The following is a 27,683-nucleotide window of genomic DNA, read 5'->3' on the forward strand; positions in this document are numbered from 1 at the left end:
TCAACGAGATTAACCTGAAATCACTAGTGGGAACACAACGAATATGACTGCACATTTACGCCGACATCATCCTAGTGCAAAGACAAAAACAACAAGCATGCTACTAACTTTAGCCGAGTCATTTAGACAGCTGTTAGCACATGATTCTCCTTATGCTGCTGAGAATATAGCCCAGAAGAAGCGGATAGTATAGCTTTTATTTTGGAAAGAGACATTTCTCTGTAATAAACTCTCTTTTCCAAAGATGCATGATTCCTCAATCAGATACAGGGCTTGCAATATCGCTAGCCTGACGTCCCGGAGCTAGCGATTTTTCCAGTCGGGCTACCAAAATCTATCTCTGCCCTGCCCGTCGGGCTATTGTAGGAAAAATATATGTCAATGCTTTTGCATTCTTTCAGAAATGTAGCTGGGTAATTATGTCATTGGCATCGGTGAGCCACTGTCAATATGTGACATATTGAAATCGCGTTTGAATTTGCGCTTGTTTTTTTGCTTTGCAATCGTGCGAACTGTGTATAGAGAGCGACAGCACTGATCTGTGAGTGATGATAATTTGCGCACCAATTCCTCTGACATCGTCTTATTAATCGTTAGCTTACTATGCAAACATGACAAGTGAAATCTCCCGCAGCAAGCTTAAACATGTGAGAGGTTGATCGCGCAGAGAATCGCTGAGCTTATGTGAGTACGTGTGTAAAAGCAGCAGGATTTATATTTGACTACGATGACCTGGATGACTGAGAACCTTCACAGACAGATATATATTTTAGTTCTGCTGAGCCAAATAAGACAGGTCAGGGTGAAGAAGTGACAGCCAAAGAAAAGCTTACCACAAAACGGAGAAGTTATGACAAATCAGACTATAAGGCAAAAAGAAAGTGCAGCTTCATGGTTTCATGGACAAAATAATTTCTGTGGCTGCAATATGACGAGCTAAATAACCAGGGCTGCACATAAGTGGTCCGCAGGTGCGCATTCGCTGTCAAAATAAAAAACACGCACAAGGGTTAGGGTTAAATTTAAAAACTGTACTTTTGAGTTAAAATATATATTTATAATTTTAATAAATGCCAAATTAAAAAGGCATGAACATTTTTTTTGTATCGAAAAAATATCGAACCGTGACACCAAAGTATCGAACCGAACCGAACCGTGAATTTTGTGTATCGTTGCACCCCTAATATATATATATATATATATATATATATATATATTAGTGAAGAAATCTGTCTTGCTTCAATTGAACCTTTCATGTTTAACTGGTTGTAACATTATCTTAAACAACTGGAAGAGTTTAACTTTGTTTTTTGTTTTGTTTTTCTATCATTATACAAATGCACAAGGCATAAATCTTTCCTATTCTGTCACCCTCCTGAACACAGCCATTGCATTACATTTAAAATGAAGTATCTCAAAGTTTTTCCACCCAGCATAATTAAAGAGGCTTGAGGGACTTCACAGAGAGGTGTACAAATGGAGGAGAACACGATGGACCACAGTGACTATCTGATAAGTTTCGGTGCATGTTTAGCACTTTGGAGAGCTCTGAACACATTCCTGCACCTGTCTCTGCATTTAAATGAAGTCATCAAAGATAAGCAGCACCATTAGCGACGGTTGTTAATCGTACTTTGATTACACTGGAAGGGTTCGTCTAATTCTTTGAAGCACCACGAACAACCTTGAGCCTCACTGCTGGAATTTCAAGGACATCTTTTTTTCACAAGACAAACTCTTCAACAACACGCCACCGGCTTAATTACCGACTAATTAAAGGAACCCATGTAGTCCAGATTTTAGAAGCTCTACAGTCAGATAGCTGCAGGAAGTCTAAAAAAAAAAAAAAAAGGAAATGACTAATTAACTGAGTTATTATTATTTATCTGTAATATCCACAACTCCTGAACGGACTGCCATGAAACCTTATAAAGACATTAATGAGCTTCAATCTGGGACAGGAGTTAACCAAATTATTTGTGGGGTACCCCTTTTTTAAATATTGATTATATACTTTAGCCCACACTTTAACTATATATATAGTTAAAGTGTTAGTATTTTGCTCAAATGTGTCAGACATGTTTTGTATGTCACTGAAAATTATTTGGAATTCCTCAAAAGTTCTTTAAAACAAAGAAGCTCTTTGTATCATTAGGGGTTTTGGAAATCAAAAGGAAACTGACGGGGACATCAAACACAAAATATGTTACGTTAAAATTAAATTAATTCATGGAGCAAAACTTTGAGGTGTAGCTAATTATGTATTAACACAGAAAAAGGAACGACATGCTGACTGTTTAAAGAAAAAACTTGCTAGTGATTCTGTTTAAAACAAGAGCCGTGCACGTATTGGATCACTCACTCATACTTTCCTAACCTTTCTTACAGTGTGGAACTGTCTTGCCTCGACCTTTAAAACAATTAATTTAATTATTTTATCACAAAAACACAGATTACTAGTAATCATTCCAGCTGAGGGGTGCGCTATGAAGATTAATGAGATACTGAGCTATGTTGAGCTTGAAGAGTTTTCTGTGCCATGTCTAAATAACCGTGGTAACTTATGCCGACCCTGTGACCTAGGGCCCAGGTTGGAAGTGCCACGTTTTCACTGATTTTTTTATTTCCAGTGTGTTTTAAGTGCAATACATATTCTCTACTATATTTGTTACATGTTCAGCCAATTCACAGTAACACCAACTGTGCAATTGGCGAAAATGTATGAATGTCTTCTGCTTACTCCTAATAGTGCTAAAAGTCTCTCTTACACTACTGGAGCTGAAGCTAACAGAGCTCAGAAAAAAAATCTATTTTGAAAATCCATCAGTGGCATTTGTAAGGAATTTATTGCCAACAATATTCCAAACTAAAGTCTTATCCCCGTCTCCTTTCCTAGGCTACCGGAAACTTACGAATCCGAACATGTGGAGTAACACTGGATCTTTTAATGTGCAGCTATAATGTTAGGAATAAATAGCACTGAGTAGTAAAACATAACAGGAGATTATAGTTATTTTTCTGCTCAGCTTGCTTGTGATGATTATGAATTCACAAGATTAATGATCTTCTCTCTCGTTTTATTTGCAGCCCCAGTGTTGCATTCGTTTCTTTATCACTAGTTCCTCTGATAATGCCTCTGATTTGAGTAGATGGTGCTCAGTTGATTAATTTGTGCAGAAGAGAAGTCAAGGGATGCATCAAGCACCTCCTTTTCCTTTTTATGTGAGTGACACAGAGCCTGAAGCAGAAAGACTGGGTTAAGAAAGAAAGTTGATAACCAATAATATGACACCTACCACCCACAGCTCGTGACCATTGGTGAGGGTAGGGACATAGATCAACCGGTTTTACACTCAACTCTCTCTTCATCATTATGGACCGTCTGTCAATCGTCTGTCGATCTCCCGCTCCCGTCTCCTGTCACTCGTGAACAAGACCCTGAGATACTTAAACACCTCTATTTGGGGCAGGAACTCATCCCTGCTCTGGAGTGGGCGCTCCACCCTTTTCCAGCTGAGGACCAGGGCCTCAGATTTGGAGGTGCTGATTCTCATTCCCACCACTTCACATTCGGCTGCGAACCATTCCAGTCCGAGCTGGAGGCCATCACCTGATGAAGCCAACAGAACTACATCATCTGCAAAAGCAGCAATGAGATTCTGAGACAATCCAAGTGGAAGCCTTCCACCACCTGGCTACACCTAGAAATTCTGTCCATTAAATGAATGATGAATGACTGATGACAATTATGAACAGTATCATGACAAAGGGCAGCCATTACCCACCAGAAACAAGTCTGACTTATTGCCAGCAATGCAGACCAAGGATGAAGAGCTGGTCCAGTGCTCCATGACCAGGACAAAAACTGCATTGTTCTGAGGTTCAACTAACAGACGGACTCTCTTTTCCAGTACCCTGGTATAGACTTTCCCAAGGAGGCTGAAGAGTGTGATCCCCCTATAGTTGGAACACACCCTCTGGTCCCCCTTTCTTAAAGATGGGAACCACCACTTTGATCTGCCAATCCAAAGGTACCACCCCTGATCTCCATGCAACGTTGTAGAGGCATGTCAACCAAGACAGCCCTACAACATCTAGAGCCTTCAGGAACTCAGAGCGAACCTCATCCACCCCAGGGACCCTGCCACCAAGGAGTTGTTTAACTGCCTCAGTGACCTCACCCCCGCAGATAGACGAGTTGATTTAAGGAGGTCCTCGAAGTACTCCTTCCACCTTCGGCAATGGAGGTGCTGAACAGAATCAGAATCAGAATACTTTATTGATCCCTGGGGGAAATTATTTTTTGTTACAGTGCTCCATTTTAAACCAACATTAAGACAAGACAGACAATACGCTAACTAAGAATAGTACAATATATACATATATATACATACATACATACATAAGTCACTTACAAATAAATATTTGGAAAAGAAACATGTGTAGTTGTAGCAGCAAACAGTGTGTTAAGTGGATGCGTTGTACAGGGAGATGGCCACAGGCAGGAATGATTTCCTGTGTCGTTCAGTGGTGCTTTTCGGTAATCTCAGTCTCTCACTGAACGAGCTCCTGTGGCTGACCAACATGTCATGGAGTGGGTGGGAGGTGTTATCCAACATTGTCTTTATCTTGGACAGCATCCGCCTCTCCGACACCACCTTGAGGGAGTCCAGCTCCATCCCCACAACATTGCTGGCCTTACGGATCAGTTTATTAAGTCTGTTGGCATCTGCGACCCTCAGCCTGCTCCCCCAGCATGCAACAGCATAGAGGATCGCACTGGCCACAACAGACTCATAGAAAATCCTCAGCATTTTCTGGCAGATGTTGAAGGACCTCAGTCGCCTCAAAAAATAGAGACGACTCTGGCCCTTCCTGTAAAGTGCTGTGGTGTTTTTAGCCCAGTCCAGTTTATTGTCAATGTGTACTCCAAGGTATTTATAGTCCTCCACAATGTCAACACTGACCCCCTGGATTGAAACAGGGGTCAAGTGTTTCCTGGTCTTCCTGAAGTCCACGATCAGTTCCTTGGTCTTTGCCACGTTGAGCTGCAGATGATTCTGCTCACACCACGTGACAAAGGAGTCGACCACAGCCCGGTACTCTGTCTCATCATCCCTGCTGATGCATCCAACCACCGCAGAGTCATCAGAAAACTTCTGAAGATGGCAGGTCTCTGTGCAGTGGCTGAAGTCTGTGGTGTAGAGGGTGAAGAGGAAGGGGGAGAGGACAGTCCCCTGTGGTGCCCCTGTGTTGCTAATCACCTTGTCAGACACACACTGTGGGAGACGTACATATTGTGGTCTTCCTGTCAGGTAATCAACAATCCAGGACACCAGAGAAGCATCCACCTGCATCGCTGCTAACTTATCACCCAGGAGGGTCGGCCTGATGGTGTTGAAAGCACTGGAAAAGTCAAAAAACATGACCCTCACAGTGCTCGCCGGCTGGTCCAGATGGGTGTAGACACGATTGAGCAGGTAGATGATGGCGTCCTCTGTTCCGAGACGAGGCTGATAAGCGAACTGAAGGGGATCCAGATGTGGTCTTACTATGGGTCGCAGCTGGTCCAGGATGAGCCTTTCCAGGGTCTTCATGATGTGGGAGGTCAGTGCCACGGGCCTGTAATCCTGGGGGCCACTGGGACGAGGCGTCTTTGGTACAGGGACGAGGCATGATTGTTAAGTCTAATTGTTGAATGTCGCCATTGTGTTTCTTAAATTTGTATAGTCTTAGTTTAAGCAGTAGGATCAAAGCCATTCCTTTGATCCTGACCACCTCTCCAGCCACTCTGTGCTGGGGGAGGTTTTATTGTAGATACATCCTAACTTGAAGATCTGTTTGATGTTTGGTAGAGCTTCCTACCCTTTGTATGGTTTCACTGTGTTATCTTTGGTAAACCATACATTGGGTGTGGGGGAAGACTACCCTCTTTATGACCAAGGATGTTGTTCCTGCTTTTAGGTTTTATGACCCTTTGACCAACACACACACACACACACACATTCTCACATAACACACACACATTCTCACACACACACACACACTCAGTGTATACATTTACATACAGTGCCTTGTCTTTGTAACCAAAGGGGGGTTGCAAGGGGAGGTGTTTTGTAAACTATTGTTTGAAGTTTGTCAATAAAAGGCGGCGAGAGGAGGCCACCAGTGTGGTCATTTCAACGTGCTGGTCACAGACGAGAGGCCTCCCTTGCGCAAGAAATCGATCGAACACTGTTGCCTTGCTTTTCTTTCATGGGAATAAGTCCTGGATACAGCGGGGTCTGAGTTTAGACCCAACATTTTTTGGTCCTCCGAGCCGGAGCCTAACACATTGCATCCACCGAGGAGAGGGAGAGGACGCCACCGCAACGTCTGGGATGATTGACGTAAAGCCCTGGTGTTTTTGGCTTGCCACCAGGCCGGGAAGTTTGCGCCTGACCTCCCCTCGGGATGGATGACGATTGACGGGATCCAGAGACTCTTCCCATGAACGTAAACAAACAGTGAGTACAGAAGGCCTTAGAGAGCGTCTCTATAACCGCGTGAATGAATGTGGGATCCTAGAAACGCGTCACCGTGATTCTGCGTGAAACGTTTGAGTCCCGGGGAGCGCTGGTCACGAGAGCGCACGTGGACCCAAAACAATAGAGAGCGGCTACGGGCTGTGCGTTAAACGTGAGTCCGGGAGCGCGCTAGCCGCGTGAGAGAGACGCAGGCTTCTCCGCCGTTTGGGGCGTAGAGAGTTCTCCGCCATTTGGGGCGTGGAGAGAACCTAGGTTCAGAGTCCGGAATCTCCGCCATTTGGGGCGTTGGAGAGTGTCCGAAGGTTGAATTCTCCGCCATATGGGGCGTTTGAGAGTTTTCAACAGAGAGCGCTAGCTGTGCGTGCAGACGCAAGCGATAGGCCTATGTTGTGTGTGTGCGGGCCAGACGTGGTCTGCGTGAGTGTGGCTGATTGTTGTCTTGTAATGGAGAATAAAATGTGTAAGTCTGCCTTAGAAGGAGATGTAAAATTTATGCAGAAAGTTTTACCAGGCAGCACGCAGTATGTAGGTTGTTGGTATAAGAAATGTGGATTTGAAGGGACATTAGTGGAAGTTAAGTGTAAAATGCTGGTAGAAAGAATATCTGTAAGTGTAGCAGGTAAAACAGGTAAAGCGAAGCAGAGGAAGGAATTGCAGTTAGCAGTTGCTAAGTTGTGGCTGGAGCAGGCTCAGAGGAGGAGAGAAGCACAGAATGTTAAAAGAGCAATATTGCAAGAAGTAGTTGTGAAACCTGAGGATGAAACTACAGCTCAATCCACTGCAACTACTCTAGAACAACACCATAGAAAAGCATTAGGAAGAGCAAGAATGTTAGCAGAAAGTAGAGTCAGAGAAGAGCGTGAGAGAGCAGAGGCAGAAGTGGAGGAGAGATTAAAGGCATATTAGGAGCAGCATTGAGTCCAAGACAGACTTGGCAGGGTAGGAAACAGAAAGTAAAGTTAGTGAACACAAACGTTACAACTACATATCCATCCCTGACACAACACAAAAAAAAAACAAAAAAAAAAAAAACAAAACATATGGTGTTTCTGTAACAGAGTGTGAAGATGAAGAAAGTTTTTCTCCTGATCAATTCCATGAGTGTGAGAGTGTCTGACGTCATGGTGTGTGTGAAAGGTATCCAGCTGGGGCAGACGTGATTCTGCATGTCACCTGCCCAGTGGACAAAAAGAAATAAAATAGTTGTGTGGATGAATGATAGCACGAAGAGTGTTTGGTGTTTCTCAGTCTGAAACAGCTGTAATGCTATTTTCTGTTTTGGAGAAAAGTACAGTTAAAGAAAAAAAACAGAGAGATGTGTGTTGTTTTAAGCAGTGATGAGAATAATGGAAGTGTGGTGAGAGATGAACACAAAAACATACTGAAAATGCATTAACTATACTAACCCCACATGCATATACACATACAATGATACTCATGAGACCAGACAGCATCTTAAGCATGAGATTCTGTTTGTCATCTTGTCCAAGTCACTAGTAAGATGAAAGTGATACATAGACTAGTGGACTGAATATTATAGGAGGACAGATGGTTGCATCATAGAGGAGGAAACAGAATGCTGATGAGAGGTCTTAAATGAGTGAGTTGAGTGAGCTGATTGTGAGTTTCTGGTGTGTGAAGAAGTTTTACCATGGCACACATTTAGTTACATGAGAACTAAAACTTATTATGTGCTAAGACAACAGGGTTATGCTGTATGTTGTGTGTATGGCTGATTGGATGAATGTTTGAGATTAAACTGGCTGTTTGATTTGTCTTTATTACTAAAGTTGAACCTGCCAATTGGGTTGTTACGATTTATCCCCCTGGCATGAAGAACACGTGTCATGACTTAAACAAGGCCTTTCTTTCCATTATTTTCTTTGATTTCTTTTATTTTCTTTCTTTTATTTTGTTACTTTCATGGTGCACTGAAAGTTTTGTTTGATGATCTCTGTTGAGCAGATCTGCACGATTAGAATCGAAGCGTCGTCGAGAAAACTGTTGCAAAGTGAGCTTCTCCAAAATTAAAATGGGCTCTTATTTGGGACAATCAGGAAACAAGTTCCTGTCCAAAAGGATTCAACGAGGAAATCCAGTCTAAATTATTTTTCTTTTTGAAATGACGTTGTTTTGCTGAGCGTGGAAACGGATGCGACGATAATTTCCACAATTAGCTAAAGAAGGAATCACTGAGTGAATGAGTAAGAATTTTAAAATAAATGGGGAACTGACTGACTGACTTAACACCATTGTGTGAAGTCAACCCCCGCTTGACAAAGGTGTGGATGTATCTCTGTGTGTGTCTCTGTTACAGGAGCAGAAAGATGATAGCAACATCTGAGGTTGTGTGATGGTTTAACCTTTTAAATGCCATTTTTATGTTTGTGAATCTATCAGAGGTGTGTTATTCATGGGCTTGTGGTACTCACAGAAGTTACTGTGAGAAAGTGTGTACACACCTGCGCAGCGCTAACATTTGCATTTTTTCTTACAGCATTGCAGTTTTTCATGTGATTTGATGATGTGGTTTTTAGCAGAACAACTGGTGGATGTTTGTTTCTTTATTTCAGGTTTTGTTTTCTTTAAGAGTGCATGTAGCATTCAGCAGAAGTGGACAAGTGACATGAGTAAAACAAATAAGAGATTACGATATTTATGGAATAGTTTATTATGGGCTCATTTGCTGGCCACTTTTGGACCCATAATAATATATGAGTGGAGTGACTTTGCTTAAGGGAAGTCACCGATTACATTAATGTTAACTGAGCACATGGGATGATCCATGTTTGAGGCGAATTATGGTAACAATAGTGATTTAATGATTTGAGAAAACCTGCACATGACACTTGTCTTGCTGATGCTGAATGCTTGTTACCCTTGTGATATACTTGTTTATAAGTGTGAAGTTTGATTTTACTTCCAGATCTTGTTTTCCAGGCCATGATGGTGAGTATGCAGGCTCCTGGTGGAGCCAGTTTTTAAGGCAGGGATCCAGGTTTGGTGAGTTGACGCATGAGAGTGTCCATGCGTCAAGAGGTGGGGTCCAGAAGTAACATTAAACAATGTTTACTATTATTGTTGCAGTGATTTGTGTGATTAGCTGTTTATTTACAAGTATTAAACCTATGCAAGTGGTGCATCCATGTTCAGATGAGGCTTTGATGGCCTATAAGTGAAGTTCACTGATTACAATGTGGAATAACATTGAGATGTTAAATAATTTGGAATAAATTATGGGAAAACGTAGGAGTTTAATGAGTTTAGAATAAACCTGCAATGATACTTGTCTCTGTGATGCTGAATACTTTATTACTCTTATGATCTACAGTTGGTTGCGAATGTGAAGTTGTTTTAAATTTAAGACTTTGTCTTCTGTGATACAGGAGCTGGGAGCTAAACAAGCTGAACATTTAAGTGCTGATTAATGTTTTTACACAGGGTTACAGCTTGGAGTGAAGCTGCTCCAAGGGACAAACCCTGGAGATTGTTTTAGGGAGACTGTGCAACACTCTTGTACATGTCTCATTGGGGAGTTGACACATGGCGAAAGCCGTGTGGCGAGAGGAGTGTCATTTTTTCAATTTGTAGATGTCGTGAGATGCCATGATGAGAAGGAGTGACTGAGAGGATCGCCCACAAAATGGAACCTGAGGGAGCGTGCCAAGCTCCAAAAAGTGACAGCGCAGAGGAGGTCCAGCGATGGACTTGTGGTTCTGTGAACAGCACAAATGCAAGGTGACTGTAAAATAACTAACAGCACTTTTTCCACAAGTGAAGCCAGTAACTTACTATCCTAAAAGATTAGCTCTAGTTGCTCGTGCTTTACCTCCATGCGTGAGATCAGTATGTGCAGCAGCTTAAGCTGTACAATGTTTCAATAGTTTATTTCACCTTTTGCAATTGTTAGTTCCACACGAGGTAGATGTCTACTACTGCAGACTAAACTTACATTTCTGTCACCTACAAGACACTTGTCTTTAATGTTACTGTTACTCTCACAACCACACATATTACCATAAAGTGGTGCAGAATTCTGAATCTGTCCAACCCTTTTTGCCAACGGAGGAGGGCACTTCTCATGAGTGTAGAGAGCGCGAGGAGAAGACGTGTAAGCTGAGGGATGACTTAATAGATGTGCCACTCGTTGAGGGAAAGGTTTGGTTTGTTGATGATTTGAGTTTTACAACAGCAGAGGGACAGACTAGAACACGTTTTACTGTAGCAGACAGTGAGAGAGAGTTATCTATGTAGGACAACTAGCATGTTTCATATTTGCTTGAGCAGCAGAGATGCTAGCTTTAACGGAAGCGTGTAAAGCTGTAGAGAGACAATATACACTGATAGGCAGTATACATTTGCTACTGTACATTTCTTTGTAGTGCAGTGAGTGAGACGAGGTATGACAACCTCAACAGGGAAACCTGCAGAACACACCAAACTCTTGCAAAATCTGCTGGAGGCAGCGTTATTAACCAGTGGAATTGCCGTTTGTAAATGTGCAGCACACATGTGAGGGAAAGATCCGGTTGCATTAGGGAAAGTTTTTGCAGATAAGATCGCAAAAGAGGCAGCTTTAGTTAAACATGGTGTTAACCTTTTATCAGTACAGCATTAGCAGACATGCAGGCCCACTCACCTACTGCAGGACAATAGTTGTGACTTACAGAGGGAGCAAGCTTGCAGGATGATTTTTTTATCTGTGTGATAAACCAGTACTGCCTAATAATTTGTATAAGACTGCTGCTATTTTGAGCCATTGGCTATGCCATGTCTCAAACAGGAGGGAGATGAGCAGTCGTTATACTCACTCTAGGATTATTAAATACTTTAAAAAAAAAAAACTTTTGCAGACAGTAAAGTTAAGATTTAGGAAGACAGGCAGGACATGGTTAGACTGTATAGAATAAGTACATGAGGATTACTCCAACAGAGAATGGTCTGACTCTTTGAGATTACACATGTTAGAGCATTTAGAGTTCCAGTCTTCTGTAGTGATGATAGAAAAGCAGAAGAGAGAGCATATTAGCAGATTAGATGCTTGAAAATGTTTAAAAGTAAAGTAGTCATGAGAACAAATGATCTGCCAGATGATTCTGTTTCTTCGCAGGAGCAGAGCCTGAAGTCTGGAGATTGGATGATGATAAGGCCATGGAGAGGAAGTGCTGGTCCAGTCCATGGTGGGAAGGTCCATATCGGATGCTGCTGACGACGACCACAGCAGTGAAGATTGCCGGAAGGAACACTTGGATATATCAAGCGCACTGCAAGAAGGTGACACACATCCAGGCCAGCTCGGAGTAAGTGGCAGGAAGACCGGGAACAAAGGGGGGGGAAAGCCTCCAGGGCCCCTCGTCTCAATCCGGTGAAGAAACCAACTGAGCCACAGGTACTCATCAGAATGGCTGGGAATGTGCTGTGCATCTTCTTGTGCCTGTGGACCCTGAGTGGGATGACAGGAGCGCATTGGGACAGAGCAAATCACACCCAGTACCCGCATGGGTTTTCAACCAACTACTGGTGGCAGTTTAAGAACACAACCGGATAGCATCACTTGGAGCGAGACAGTTTGTTTGGTTGCTTTAGCAACACATCCAGGAACACTGCCAACTTTTCAACTGCTCTGAACCTGAATGGAAGGTTGATTCACCAGTAGCTGGGAAGGTGAACTGCTCTGGTGAGACAGACCTGCTCGTCTGACTCAAAGAATATGACTTGTTGCAGGACATTATACAGTTAAACGAACTGGAAACAGGCCAATTGCCTATGTGTACGAAGGACAATGGATTAGCCCAAGTTGGAGATTAACCATGGAACATGGCAACATCACTTATTCTTTTGTCTTTTGCAAGAAGGATGTAAACAGAGAAGCCTTTTGTCTACATTTACATCATGAACACTTGAGGTTTTGAGCCAAGAAGATCAAAACAGCTTGATCCAATTTCCTTTACAAAGCTTTTTCTGTGGTGACAACAGGACAGGAGAAGAGTTGTAAATGCAGATAATTCACCAGTTGACTCTAACCCCCACAGGATGCCTACAGTGAAAAGATTTGGGGGGTTGATAGGAGTCATAAAGAAGGGTGTTGACCAGGCTGCAGCTTTGAAGTTAGCTGAGAGCCATATGGACAAACAATAAAGTCAACTGATGCGTTTAAATACCTATGTCTGTATACAGTTGGATTGTAGAGACATATGATTTTTGAGAATGATGATTCTTCTTGTTTGACCTTTGACATTCAGTTGTGTACTTGAAGAAATACATAATGAATTGCACGACAGGAGTAGATCCGCCACAAGACTGGATAGCTTGGTTACCGTCTGGTCCTTGGTGGCATCTTCTTTTGAAAATATTAATTCCTGTTTTTGAACTGTTGATACTGATTTGCTTATGTATAGGATGTAGTTTACTGTGCATGAATGAAATCTACACTGACACTGTCAAACAAAGGGTGCATAAGTTGAAATTTAAGTATACAATGACAAAAAGGAGGGAAATGTTAAGTCTAATTGTTGAATGTCGCCATTGTGTTTCTTAAATTTGTATAGTCTTAGTTTAAGCAGTAGGATCAAAGCCATTCCTTTGATCCTGACCACCTCTCCAGCCACTCTGTGCTGGGGGAGGTTTTATTGTAGATACATCCTAACTTGAAGATCTGTTTGATGTTTGGTAGAGCTTCCTACCCTTTGTATGGTTTCACTGTGTTATCTTTGGTAAACCATACATTGGGTGTGGGGGAAGACTACCCTCTTTATGACCAAGGATGTTGTTCCTGCTTTTAGGTTTTATGACCCTTTGACCAACACACACACACACACACATTCTCACATAACACACACACATTCTCACACACACACACACACTCAGTGTATACATTTACATACAGTGCCTTGTCTTTGTAACCAAAGGGGGGTTGCAAGGGGAGGTGTTTTGTAAACTATTGTTTGAAGTTTGTCAATAAAAGGCGGCGAGAGGAGGCCACCAGTGTGGTCATTTCAACGTGCTGGTCACAGACGAGAGGCCTCCCTTGCGCAAGAAATCGATCGAACACTGTTGCCTTGCTTTTCTTTCATGGGAATAAGTCCTGGATACAGCGGGGTCTGAGTTTAGACCCAACAATGATGTCTTCCACATCACCGGGACCCTCTGCAGACTCAGACTCAGCATAAACAGTTTATGAAAGACTCCACACAGCTGGGGGGCACAGGTCTTGAGGACAAGGGGACTCACTCCGTCTGGTCCAGCAGACTTGCCTGAGTGAAGTCTCCTCATTTGCATCTCAACCTGGTATTGAGTGAAGGTGATGGGTGGGGGAGGGGTGTCAGGAATCTCACAGGAGGCAACATGTGAAGAGAGAGGCTGGCACAGTGGTGTGGCTCTGGATTCCAGGCTGACTGCAGGTGAGGTTGTGGGGGTGGGAGCAGACACTGTGGTGTCGAATCTATTGAAAAACAGATTCAACTCGTCGGCTCTATTCTCACCTCCCTCAGCTCCCCTGCTGTTGGTTGGCCTGAATCCAGTGATGGTCTTCATGCCCCTCCACACCTCTCTCATGCTGTTCTGCTGGAGTTTCCACTCCAGCTTCCTCCTGTAATTGTCCTTAGCCTCTCTGATCTTGTCCTTTAGTAACACCTGGATCTTCCTCACCTCCTCTTTGTTGCCCCCTCTGAAAGCCCTCTTCTTGTTGTTGAGGAGGGCTTTGATGTCCTTAGTCACCCACGGCTTGTTATTTGGGTAACAATGAACAGTCTGAGCTGGAACAATGGAGTCGGTGCAGAAAGTTATGTAGCCTGTGATACACTCAGTAAGCCCATTGATGTCCTCGGCGTGAGGCTCACAGAGTGTTTCCCAGTCGGTCACCTCGAAACAGCCCTGTAGTTCCGCTATTGCCTCCTCTGACCACCTCCTAACAGTCCTGGTGGTCACAGGTTCCCTCCTCACAATTGGCACATAGCGGGGGGTGAGGTGAATCAGGTTATGATCTGACCTACCAAGTTGGGGGAGGGAGGAGGAGCTGTATGCATCCTTGACGTTAGCATACAGTAAGTCTAAAGTTTTCTCTCCCCTGGTGGGACAGTCCACATATTGTTTGAATGTTGGTAGTGTATTGTCCAGTGATACATGGTTGAAGTCACCCGAGATCACAATAAAGGCACTCGGGTGCTGAGTCTGTAGCCGAGCTATGGCAGAGTGGATAGTGTCACATGCAGCTGTGGGGTTAGCAGAGGGGGGAACATAGACAGCCACCAAGATGACGTGAGAGAATTCCCTGGGTAAATAATACGGCCTGAGTCCAACAGCACACAGTTCAGTGTCCGGGCAACAAATCCTTTCTTTGATTGTTATGTTGGCAGGGTTACACCACCGGTTGTTAACTAAAACAGCAAGCCCACCTCCTTTACGCTTACCGCTAGCGATGCTGTCCCTGTCCGCCCGAACAGTGTGGAAGCCTTCCATGGAAGCATTCTCATCGGGAATGTCCTGGTGCAGCCATGATTCGGTGAAACACATCAGGCTACACTCTCGGTATTCCCTCTGACTCCGTACCAGTGCTGAGAGCTCGTCGATTTTAATTGCCAACGATTGCCAACGTCCATTCCATTCAACGTCCAACATGGTCCATTCTGACTTAATGTCCCTAGTCTCCCTCAGAATGCCATTGAAGCTCGTCGGAGGTGTGAGTTGAAGATCTTGTGAACTAGGGCCTCTGCCAGGCGTTCCCAGCACACCCTCACAATATGTTTAGATGCACCAGGTCTGTCCAGCATCCTCCCCTGCCACCTGATCCAACTCACTACCAGGTGGTGATCAGTTGACAGCTCAGCCCCTCTCTTCGCCCAAGTGTCCAGAATATATGGCCGCAGGTCTGATGACACAATTACAAAATCGATCATTGACCTACAGCCTAGGGTGTCCTGGCATCACGTACACTTATTGAAACCCCTATGTTCAAACATGGTGTTCATTATGGACAAACTGTGGTTTGCACAGAAGTCCAGGAACAAAACACAGCTCGGGTTCACATCCAGGAGGCCGTTCCTCCCAATCACATACATCCAGGTCTCACTGCCGTTGCCCACATCTGTTGAGTGTTGAAGTCTCCCAGTAGGACAACATGAGTCCCCAGGTGGTGCACCCTCAAGCAGCCCGCCCAGGGACTCCAAGAAGGCCAGGTACTCTGAACCGTCATTTGGTGCATAAGCACAGACGACAGTCAGGACTCGTTCCCCAACCCGAAGGCGCAGAGAACAAACCCTCTCATCCACCAGGAGAAACCACAACTTACAGGCAATAAGCTGAGGTATACTAGGGTACCCACCCCAGCACGCCGCCTCTATTAATGTTATTTACAAATCAGTAGCTATTATCTATCACCTACTCTAACATAATGTTTGTGTAATCAAAGTGAACATCTGTAATGCTACCCTTATGTGATTTTTACTGCACTACGAACTTTAAGTAATTTTAAAAGAACAAAGAAAACAAATTAAATATATACAAAACACAATACTATTCCCTTAAAAGTAAATAATGCTCAAAGCGAGCTGCTTTGGCAGAGGTGTGCTTCTGGTGTGCTTTTTGTTGATTTTCTTTTTTTTTATTTACACAAATAATGTTTATATCTAAACAAAAGTTATTTCCAGACTGTGACTAAAAGTTATTTCTCAAATCCAGGAGATCAAATTACAAAGAGGTAATTTCACAGTGCAAAAAAGGTTTTAAAAAGCAAAAGAGGGGTTTTAGAAGATTTATGGCTTTATTGCTGGTCTTTTTGTTTTCCAAAAGAAAGAATATTAATATTTTAAAGTGTGAATGATTTTGGGTGTCATGGTTATTTCTTTTTGCTTTTTTTCAGGGGGGAGGGTAGATGACTTTTAATTATAGAAATTAAGGTCAGATATATACAAGAACTACTTGTAAGCCTGTTGAGTCAGATACACGGTCTGTGGACTTTATACTTTTTACTGCTTGCACAGTCTGCGTAATGTGTAAATAAATAAACTAAACCAAGAAAATGATAGCACGGCTGAGCTTTTTCCTTTTCTCTTCATTAGTTATTGTAGTTAAAAACTACAACCACTTCCTAAAATACAGCAGAGCAATCACCTACAAATTTAGTATACATACAAAAAAATTTGTGCAGTTAATCAAATGATACCATCTTCTTCTTAAGAATGAAAATGTCATTGATTCCTCCCATCAGCACCATACCTACAACAATGCTATGCGAGTCAACGCACTCGGAGTCTAATTGTATTCACAAAGCTGCCATATGCTGACAATGCCTGGGGCGCTCTCACTTTTTGGTGCAATTGCATTTGTACGCACTGGTGAGATCAGCTGAGGCTTTTGTCGCTGTCTGTTCACTCAATGCAGCCGGGCAGATGGATTGACATGAAAACATTAACTCTGTGTTCTCGTGGCAGATGTTGTGCACTGCTCACAACAAGAAGATTTCAACCGCCCCAAGTGTTTGACCCAAGCCGCAGACTGCATGCCAGCTATTGACGATTTCACTCTTTTCTGTCAGGGGAGTTTGAAACTTGAAAGTGTCTCTCATCTTATGGACTGCTAATAAGTCCACTCCCTTGGAAGAAGAAAGGAGCTCCTAGTGTTAAACTAAACTCAAAGAAAAAGGACATGAGCGATGCATCGGACAGATCTACTAGTCACTGAAGCTTCATCAGCAATAGTCTCAGTGGAAGAGTGGATATCAAGACGCAAAGAACAATGAGAAACAAGGAGAAAAAGGTCAGGAGCAAGTATTTAGTATTAGTATTTAGTATTTATTTATTTATTGTCATTGTCAAGAACAATGAAATTGCACTAAGAGTTTGCAGCAATCTGTGAAAAACTGTGGAGGCTCTGTCGGGGCTGGGGAGCTTGTTAAAATGGATCCAATCATGAACCCCGTAAGTGCCATCAAATTTTTATCCACCATGTAATACCATCTGGAAAGCATCGACTGACAATGGCTTCATTTTTCAACATGACACTACCAATGCAGTAAATGCATACCTGGATAGAAAAAGACGGACAATAGAGCACCATCAGTCATGGACGACTTCAACATTATTGAAGCAGTGTCGGATCATCTTGACAGAGAACGGAACAAAAGGACATCCAACATGCAAAGAAGAGCTTTGAATGTCCTTCATGAAGCCTGGAGAACTGTTACTGAAGACTACTTAAAGAAATTACAATAAAACTGAATAAGAGTTTAGGCTGTGTTGTCAAATACAGATGATCATACCAAAATGACTTTGAAGCTCATTAAAACTGTACAAACTCTGGTTTTGTCTCTTATACTGTATTTCTATAGATGTTTGTACAGTAAATTTAACTCACTTCACATGTTCCTGTTAAAGTATAAAGAAAGGTAGCTCAAGAGTTTGACACTGTATATCTGTGCAGGTCTGCTTTTTGTTTCTTCTCTCAGGTTGTTTTCACTTCTTGATTACTTTCATCTGTGTCTTGCTCTCCTGTGTCTCATCATTAACTATAGAGTTTATCCACTCCTGTCTCCTGTCTCTATTTCTTTGTGGGTGTTAGCTTGTCATGTTACATTACTTATGTAATGTGTTTATGCTGTGTTTTTTTCCTGTGGATATTTTTGGACAATATGTGGCTATTTTTGATTCTACTTCAGTCTGATTAATTAGACTGAATCTGTATCCTGCATTCGGGGTCCTCTCTACTCATTACTGTAAGTTTACATGTTAATTAGTCCTCAGGTCATTCTGTAGGTTTGTGTGGATGTGAGAGTGAAAATTTCATCTCTATGGAAGAAAAATAGAAAAATATTTGCACAAAATAATTTTTGATAAAAACTATTTTTACATGCTTCCCAAGTTGAGTATATTCTGATCCTGTTTATATGGCAGTAAATTAACACTTTATGTGGGCTCTGCTGTTTCTAAGCTACAAGAAACGCTAAATTGTCAGTATATAAAAAAAAAAAAAAAAGAATTCGTGGACAGGTGATGTGCCTGGCAGCTTTGACTTAACGGATTAAATGGTCATCATGGTTTAGCTGAGATTTCAAAGGAATACCCATGTCACCTTTTAGAGGGGGAAAAAAATTATTAAGAAATGAAAGGAGCGACGTCAAGGAGAAGAGCTCTGCAGAAGCACAGAACGAGGCATTCAAGCGCCAAAGCCTGTTGCTGTCATCCACAGATAAGAGCACACGAAACACACACACACACACAAGATGCTCTCTGCCCCATCTGCTCCCCCTCGGGGGATTATCGTCACCTCCAACCGAAAATCAGTTTGTCGCAGTCACATCAGTCTCCTTGGCTACGACTCGCTGTCCATTTTAACAAGCCCTTAAGGTCTCAGTGACACTGAGACAGTTTAGCTGAGGATTTAAATAAATTAAGCCTCTCTTCTTTGATATATATTTTTTATTTATTTATTTTTTAAATGGAAAAAGGAGAAGCGCCGTTAGATCCTGTTGGTCTGCAGCTCTGTAGAGTGAAGCATTACAGAAGATTGTTCGATCCTGGAAAAATGTTTAATTTTCACATGACTTAAAAAGACAGCAGCAGTGAAAGAGAGAAATGTGAAATAAAATATAAACAAGGTGAGAACAGGTCAAATTTAAGGTGCCCTTTTCACAGTTTTCACTTTACTTGTGAGAAGATGTGGTGTATGGAGCCGTCTCAGCATCTTAATGAGTGAGGAACCTGATGTTCCCTCCTTTCCTGCACTTGTCACAGTTCAGTTATTGTTGAGAGGCTGAGGGATTTGGTGCAGAACATGGTGTGGGTGTGCCTGTTGTGGTGAAAAAAATCTGTTTGTGCCGTCACTTTGGGATCTGCCTTCCTTCTGGGGAAAACCAAGTTCTTATAGCATAGCTCATTACATCTGGAGAGCAGACTGCAGGCTCATAGTTAGAGTTAAGCGTCTGGGAAAGATGAATACATGTGTGCTTCTGTTACTGTCTAATACAAAAAACAACATGAAAGCATTAACACAAAGTATTAATTCAGTACTTTGTGTTAACTGAGACACAATAGGGATTAAACAGAAGTTTTTGTGCATCATATCAAAGAGACCTGAAAAAAAACTGCATATCAGAGCGATACGTGGTGCGATGTCTGGTGCGATGCCTGGTGCGTCACCACGTGCATTGCAGGCTGAACAATGCTTCAAGCTAAATATTGAAGAGATGCTACAACAGGCTGCTGCCGATCATCGAAATGATGACATCCGTATCTGGTACCATACAGACGCGAGCCTATTTAGTCCGTTGTGATGGCAGGCCAACACAGTGATGGCAAGGTTTACCCCTTCTGGTCTGCTTCCAAGTTTGTTGTGCCTGGAAAAATTCCAGAAGGATTTATCCAGGAGTCATACTACTCACAAGTCTGAGAATGAAGCAGCAGCTGCAAAAACTCAAAATCTTACCAAGTATATTTGTCTTATTTCTAGTCAAAATTATCTCATTACACTTAAAATAAGACACAATCAGCTACAGGGCAACATTTCAGTAAGCTAAAGGAACTTGTTTCAAGACAGTGAATCTTGAAACTAGAGAAAAACTAGAGATTTTTCACTTGTTCCACTGGCAGATTTTTTCACTTAATACAAGATATTTTAGCTTAAAATAAGTGAAAAAATCTGCCAGTGGAACAAGTGAAAAATCTCTAGTTTTTCTCCAGTTTCAAGATTCACTGTCTTGAAACAAGTTCCTTTAGCTTACTGAAATGTTGCCCTGTAGCTGATTGTGTCTTATTTTAAGTGTAATGAGATAATTTTGACTAGAAATAAGACAAATATACTTGGTAAGATTTTGAGTTTTTGCAGTGAGATACACTGTCTTTGCACTTATATGAATTTGAGTGTAATCCCATTCTTAATACGTAGGGTTTAATACGATTTTAACCCATCTTTGGCAGCTATAACAGCTTCACCTGTTCTGGGAAGGTTTTCTACAAGGTTTAGGAGTGCGTTTATGGGAATTTGGCTCATTTGTGAGGTCAGACAGTGATGTTGGAGAACATCACAACAACAAGAAGGTCTGGCTCACGGTCTACTTCATTTCAGAGTTGTGCTAACCCAGATTTGTCCATTGGATTGGCAGATGGAAAAGTGTTATTCATCACTCCTGAGAGTGTAGTGGTGATGTGCTTTACACTGATGTATCCGACGCTTTGCACCTCACTTCGTGATGTAAGGCTGGGATGCAGCTGCTCGGACATGGAAACTATGAAGTTCTCTACACACTTTTCTTAAGCTATTCTGAAGGCATCATGACTGACCTCACTCTGTGATTTTTACGTGGCCTACCACTTCATGGATGAGTTGCCGTCATTCCCAATCATTTCCACTTGGTTATAATGGCACTAACAGTTGACTATGGAATCTTTAGTACCAAGGAGATATTCCGACTGGACTTGATGCACAGGTGGCATCCTATCACAAGCCCACACTGGAGTTCACTGAGCTCCTGAGAGTGACCCATTCCTTCAAAAATGTTTGTAGAAGCAGTCTGCATGCTTAGTTGCTTGATCTTATATACCTGTGGCCATGGGAGTGATTGATACATCTTAATTCAATGATTTGGATCGGTGAATGAATACTCCTTGAAATGTAGAACATCTCAGAATAGAATATCTATTTCTGAGTCTGAACCTGTTGAGGAAAAGGTTTTCAGCCACATTCATCTGCAACCTTATTGTTTCGGCTTCCCAGACATGCCATGAGGGAGGGAACCTACAGTGATGGTAATTCGAAGGGTTTGCTTTCCAGCTCAGCTCTCTTCAGTACAAAGTTTGGAAAAAATGCCCGCACTAGTTCACTGGTCCCATCAACAGGCTCTCAAAATACTCGATCACCCTTGCTTCACGCTAACCCACAAAGAGCAGTGCACCATTGTACTTGAGTGTTAGCCACCTAACACTGAGGGTTACATTCCAGGGACGCCAATGGAGCCAAAACAGAGTGAATCTCATCCCTACCCGTCCTTTTTCACTGCAGAGCTTTTTGTGTACCTCAGCAACGTCTGTCAGGAGATGAGGTGAGGCCACCCCTATATCTTCAAACTGCCTTCGAGACTGAGGACGTGCTCATCCGGTTCAGGAGCACCTCAAAGAGCTCTTTCCACAATATTCCAGTAAGGCTCAGCAGTTCTCGTCTCTGACCAAAAGCTGGCCTGAGGCTGAGCCAAGTCTGCTTTTCTTATTTCCTGCTCCTGATTCACCAGACAGTTTGCTAGGAGCCATCTGAAAGTCCTTCTCACTGAACTCTTCCCAAGCTTGAGATTTTGGTTCTGCCACAGCAGACGCGACAGCCCTTCTGACCTTTTTTTGGTACCCAACGGCCCTTTAATAGTTATCTATTCCAGCTGACCATTAGGTGTTGATCAGCTGACAGCTCTGTTATCCCTACTGCGTCTTGTCTCCTTAATGGCAAATAATTGTCCTTGAACTTTCTATCATTATTATTGTTATTATTATTTTATAGTATTGTTCTGTTTATTTTTATCCTCCTGCTGCTAAACGAATTTCCCCTTGTGGGACAATAAAGAAATTGAATTGAATTGAAATTGAATTGTTCCTCTCTTCAAGAGTGAAGAGTGTCTTGGCAAATACATCAACAACACAGATCAGTGACCTTTCGGTTAAGGTTATCCTGGATCAAGTAAATTAATGCGTGACATTAATTTGTGTCTTTTCTTTTCCAGTCGACACTGTTCAGATTTCTCCAGTCTCTGGATGGGACACCCCCCAGGATCCCACCCAGAGACTGCAACAAGCACGGGTATTCTGAACTGCTGTTTGGTGGATAAGCACAGACGTGATCCTCAAGTTTGGCCAGAAGCTTGTTAGTGTTGGCTTCATGTTTCTGGTCCAAAAGGTACATCCAGCCTTTATACACAGTCAGTATTCAAACCCGTGAGAAGAGCAAAGAAAAAATTGATTAAAACTTCACATTATTAATGGAAAGCTTTTTGGTGGAAATATTTTTAGCTTATGTAATATCCTGCTGCTTGCAGTAATCGGATGATTTAGGATTGTTTCCAGCATCTCAAGATAAAAAATGTTGGTAATTCTTAAAATCTGCACCCACCTAAACAGCCAGTACTGTAACTTCTGGTTTGCTGAGACCAGAATTATTGACCTTTATACATTATATATGCATGAATGATGTTAAATCTCTGTTTGATATTTCCTTATTTAGGTGAATTTTATGGTGCAAGGCGATTAAAGATTTGTCCAGATGTTTCCACTTTTTGAAAAATATCTTTACTTTGTGTGTTTTTCATTGTGATTACAAAATAAAAGAATGACAAGAGCAGAAAACAAATGAGATCTTAGCAAGAGCATCTAAATTGTACCATGTGTTCTTTCTTTTTCTTTTCTTTTTTTTGGTCATGTCTCAGATGATTTGACAGTTAATTGGAAGAACAACAATCAGACAAACTTGCTAGCCTGCTGTGCACCCCGCTTTAGTCTCTGATCAGCTAACCTAGCGGAGCAGAGCATCTCGGGGCTTTACTCGTTTCTCTGTAAATCTGAGCCATGTTGAAGAAGACTGAAGTGGTGAACAGCTGGATTATACAAACAACGGGGAGAGGAGGGCTCATTAAACCGCAAGTCATTTGTACTTGTGGTTTTGGTTATTTAAGATGATCCAACTTTCTGCCTTTCACTGCTGCCTGCATGTGTGATTAAATTAAGGTCTAATGTCTCGTCACATTGCACCATGTTGTGATTTTAATTAAAAGTCCTCCTATTAAAGGTAAAAAATGTCCTGATCACTGTTAAACTGCAGATCATCAAATACAGCAGCAGTTGGGCTATAACAAAACAATTTATGATGCTATTTTGTGAAATGTCATATTTAATTTCTCATCACTTTAAAATGAGGCTCCGAGGCGAGGGTGTCTCATTTGGTTAAACGTCTGTTGTCTCGACTCCTCTCTCCTCGTGTCCCTCCCTCACCTCCTGGTCACCTCAATTCCTCCTGACATGTCTGGTGGGAGGGGCTAAGAAAGGGGAGGACAGGAGCTGAGGATATGTGGTGTGGGAGAACTGAGAAAGGAAAGCCTCTTTCAGGGCTGTGAGAGTGAAATCAAAATATTTAATACATCTGATAAACCATAATCACGGTTAGTTAGCTAAAACTAAACTATAACTCAGTGTGGGAAATTGTTTTAACTGAAACATACATAAGCTTGTTTTTTTTTGTTTTTTTTTTATTGAAATAATATCGTGCATAAAAAAATATACAGGAAAACATTTTTCGTTTGTCAGGCTGGTGTTGTTATGAGTTCCAGGGATGATTAGGGTTTTTCCAGTTTTCATTATTTTTGCACTGTAGTTTTGCATTGTGTATTCGTGATATTTGATTTTGTTGTTGCTTTCTGTTATTTCTTAGTGTTTACCTGTCTTGGTCTTTCCTTTAACTGATTCAAGTTCGTGTTAGGGTATTTCATGGCTTCAATTCGGTGCAGCAAAAATGTTTTCTATCAGTGGTCAGCGGGATGTTGCTCAGGGGAGCAGGAAGGTTTGCATGTTCGAGCTCAAGCAGCAGGAACACTGAGCAGTGTTACATCAAAAGACACGAATCAACCTTGGGATCTTTAAGCGTGGAGACTTTCTAAGTTCACTCGCGCTGACGGAAAACCCACCTTATGAGAACAGACACCCCCACATCCTCACAGTTCTTGTAGACGTGCCCCCACGTGTCCTGGACGATCTCCCTCTCGGTGTCGGACAGCGGCTCCGCGCGCTCCGGACGGTCCTCGCACTCCACCTCTCCTCTCTGCACTCCCAGCAGCTGCGGAGGTGGCGAGGGTGGCGGCGGAGACTCCCGGCGCGACATCCTCCTGCGGCGCAGCAGCCCGGAGGCTCCCAGCAGCGCCCGGGGGAGGTAGGGAGCGAGGGAGGGGGGGAGGGAGACGGAGAGCTGAGACCCCACGGCGGGAGCTTGGAGGAGAGACGGGATGAGAAGAGAAGTAGAGAAGAAGAGGAGGAGAGCGGGAGGAGAGAGGAGGCAGACTGCACTCAGAGCCAAGAAAAGGAAAGGGAAAATGAAGCTCCACTGCCACCCACCGAGCTCTCTCACTCCAAACTCTCACTCGCTTGTACTCCCTCTAACTAAAAACTTCTTTCTCACACTGTTCTGCTCTCTCTCCCCTCCTCATCCTTCCCCCTTTTCCCTCCCTCTCTCTCCCTCTCCCGGTGAGGGAGATGCTTGTCGGTGATGCTGATGTTGTTTTCCCGTCACTTCTCCTTTGCTTCTCTCTGATCCACTCGCTCTGGGTGGAGGAGATGAGGCGTGCTGAGGCTGTGTTGTGAGGACCTGATGGAATGAGAGCAGGGTGGGGAGACGACAGGAGAAAGAAACAGAGGGGTGGAGAGACCAGGAGAAAGGAGGGGGATGAAAGAGGAGGCGAGAGAGAGAGGAGCACATATCTTAGTGCATATGTGGACACATGCAAAGAGTGAGGACTCATTTCTGTCTACATGGTATATTTTCTTCTACATGCCATCAAAACATGTAAATATGTGATTATTAGAGGCAGCAGTGCAACGTTAGCGCAGCAGAGAAACCTTTGCTCTGCACGAGTCTGTGTGGGACTAACAGGATCCCAGTGTCTCAGCATCTCTCAATGATTTAAAGCCAACAACTTTATTCTTTTGTCACTCTTTGCACAGTGCTGTCTTTTAGAGAATAAACGGTGCTAATGAATGAACACAATCTCCTCAGCAACAAACAGAAAAGCCCCTTTATTAGATACAACTTGCTAGTACTGGGGTGGACCCCTTTTGCCTTCAGAGCCACTGCTTCATGGCTGAAGCTGCTTCATTCATCAAAGTGCTGGAAGCATTCCTCAGACATTTTTGGTCCATGTTCACGTGATAGCGTCATAGATTTATCAGCTGCATGGTGTGAATCTTAAAACAATGTTCAGGTAGGCTGTGGTATTTTAATAATGCTGAACTGTCACCTAGTGTTGTCTTCTGCTGCTGCATCTTACCTGATTCGACGTGTTGTGTCTTTAGAGATGCTCTTTCTCGTGAATTGATTGTAAGGAGTGGTTATTTGAGTTACTTTTACCTCTGGATCTGCTCAAAGCAAATCTATCCATGCTCCTCTGACCTCTGATGTCAACAAGGTGCTTTTACCAGCTCACTGGATATTTTTTCTTTATCTGAAAGTTCTCTGTAATCCCTAGAGATGGTTGTGCAGGAAAATCCCAGCAGATCTGTGAAGTACCAAGACTAGGCCAACTACATCGTGTTCAAATTCACTCCCCTTTCTTCAACATTCTAATGCTACAGGTTAAATGCATTGAGTTGATGCAATATGATTGACTGATTACACATTTATGTAATCAACGCCTATTCAATGAGTAGTTGAATAGGTGTACCTAATAAAGTGTCCAGTGCAAGTTTTTCACTTGGGAGCTGGTGGAAAAACCAAAAGCAGAGAAAAAGAGAGCGATGTTGGGAATTCTCAATTGTTGCTAAATGTCTGATGCTTGTATATAAAACTGCTCACTGATGCTCTGTCATTTTAATGCCTGGTAATTCATCCACTTGGGGCCTTTTTAACCTGGAGCTGGTAGAAAAAATATGAGCAAAAGACATTTCCATTCTGAAACCAGTTAATTAATAACAGTCTTAAAAACCCAGACAGCCTGGCGTTCATATACATCACACCTAAATAACCAGTCTGTCAGCATGCAGGGTGGGGTTAACTTGCCAGATCTGACATTTATCTTTTACATTTTTAACATGGAGCTGTGCAAAAAGCACCATGAGTGTGCAGGGTTGTACAGTGAGCATGTGCAATCCTGCACAGCTTCCTTGTATAAAGCTTGATTTTGCCCATGTGAGAATAAGACAAATAACAGTGCTGTGTCTTTTTCCTGCCCACTCTATGCAGAAAGCCTGACCTAAACCAAGTGATGTCTTTCCAATGAGGATGCATTTGAAGCGACTTCAAAAAATGTCAGTCTGATTCTCCCAACATTATCTAGAGGTCATGTGTGAAAATGGCATTAGAGTAGTTTTACGAGCTCCAGCAAAGAGGCAGGAATTAATTTGCATACCTAGAGATCCACGCATGGAAAGAAGCTAGCAGCGTGCAAGGCCTTACATCAAGGCCATTTAAGACATTAATGGATTATAGTCATAGTCAAAAATAGTTCTATAAATGTATTTTGATAAACTGAGCTTAGCTTTTAAGGGTTCATTAGTGCCAAGTCAGGAAGTTTAAGCTGACCTTGCTAACACCGTTTTTCATAGTTTTCTTTTAGAAAACTATGTTGAACAATCTCAGTAAAATTAAACTGTGAAGTTGATAGCCATGAACGTAAAACAATAAAATATTCTGTAGAGTCACTGCTGTCGATCCAAGATTAATAAAGGAACAGAACCCTTTCACATTTAATCCGTTTTTCCAGAAATAATAACGTATCCTCGTTTACTTCAAGCTTTGAAATCAATCTTTGTTCTACTGCCTCAAAGTGGATTAGGAAAAACTGCACATTCAAGCTCCCTCAACAATCATAAAATGTTACCTGAAAATAAAAGCAAGGCTATTAAACAGATCCAGAGAGGTGGATGATGAGGTGCTTTCTACTCATGTGACCACAAATTGCTCACATCATCTAAATATGTAAGATTTAAAACAAAAAAAAGACACAGAGAGAGAGAGAGAGAGATCTGACACTTCTTCTCACTTGTTTTCGGGATTATAGAGGTAAAAATATCAAAAAGCTGCTCCCTCCACTTTCAGCCTGCCAGGTTTAATTTACCATGCTTTCATCACTGGAGATAATTACACTTACCACTGCTTTCTATACGGTAAAGCTGGTTGACCTTCCCTATCTGAAAAATCTAATAACCACCAGTACTCATACAATGGGATAGAAAATTGCCATCTTATATCTCATCTTTGCTACTGCTGGGACTGCGATACATATTTAAACCGTTTCACTGACTGGTTTAATGTATCAGGAGCCCTGAACCAGAACCGATGTAGGAAAGCCTGTCTTTGCAGTTTGAGCAGCAGTCTCATGGATAATATACCACATCATGTCCCCTCTCTGTACCTCAACAAGCCAACAACAACCTCCACCTGCCTGCGATTCCTTTACAAGCTTGTTTAGTGGAATATGTCTGCTCTTAT

At 42.4% G+C, this 27,683-nt stretch overlaps 1 protein-coding gene and 1 long non-coding RNA gene across 5 annotated transcripts in view; one reads left to right on the forward strand and one right to left on the reverse strand.

The window, feature by feature from the left end:
• The window catches only part of cygb2 (cytoglobin 2), a 104,428-nt gene that overhangs the window by 22,543 nt on the left and 54,202 nt on the right, over positions 1-27,683 (reverse strand). For all 3 annotated transcript variants that reach the window (XM_082537277.1, XM_082537276.1, XM_082537278.1), the window contains exon 2: positions 24,172-24,845. In XM_082537277.1, the coding sequence (XP_082393403.1) occupies positions 24,172-24,365 (194 nt within the window). In that variant the 5' untranslated portion in view covers positions 24,366-24,845. The remainder of the gene's footprint in view (positions 1-24,171; positions 24,846-27,683) is intronic.
• Positions 5,686-13,575, forward strand: LOC309708509. Of its 2 annotated transcripts, none has more exons than XR_014277285.1 (2): positions 5,686-6,506; positions 9,454-13,575. It is a non-coding gene; the product is annotated as an uncharacterized lncRNA (long non-coding RNA). The 2 variants fall into 2 exon arrangements; XR_014277286.1 differs by having other exon boundaries at positions 9,468-13,575.

The sequence above is a fragment of the Aulonocara stuartgranti genome, assembly GCF_965226115.1.
Source record: "Aulonocara stuartgranti genome assembly, chromosome: 6".
NCBI lineage: Eukaryota > Metazoa > Chordata > Actinopteri > Cichliformes > Cichlidae > Aulonocara > Aulonocara stuartgranti.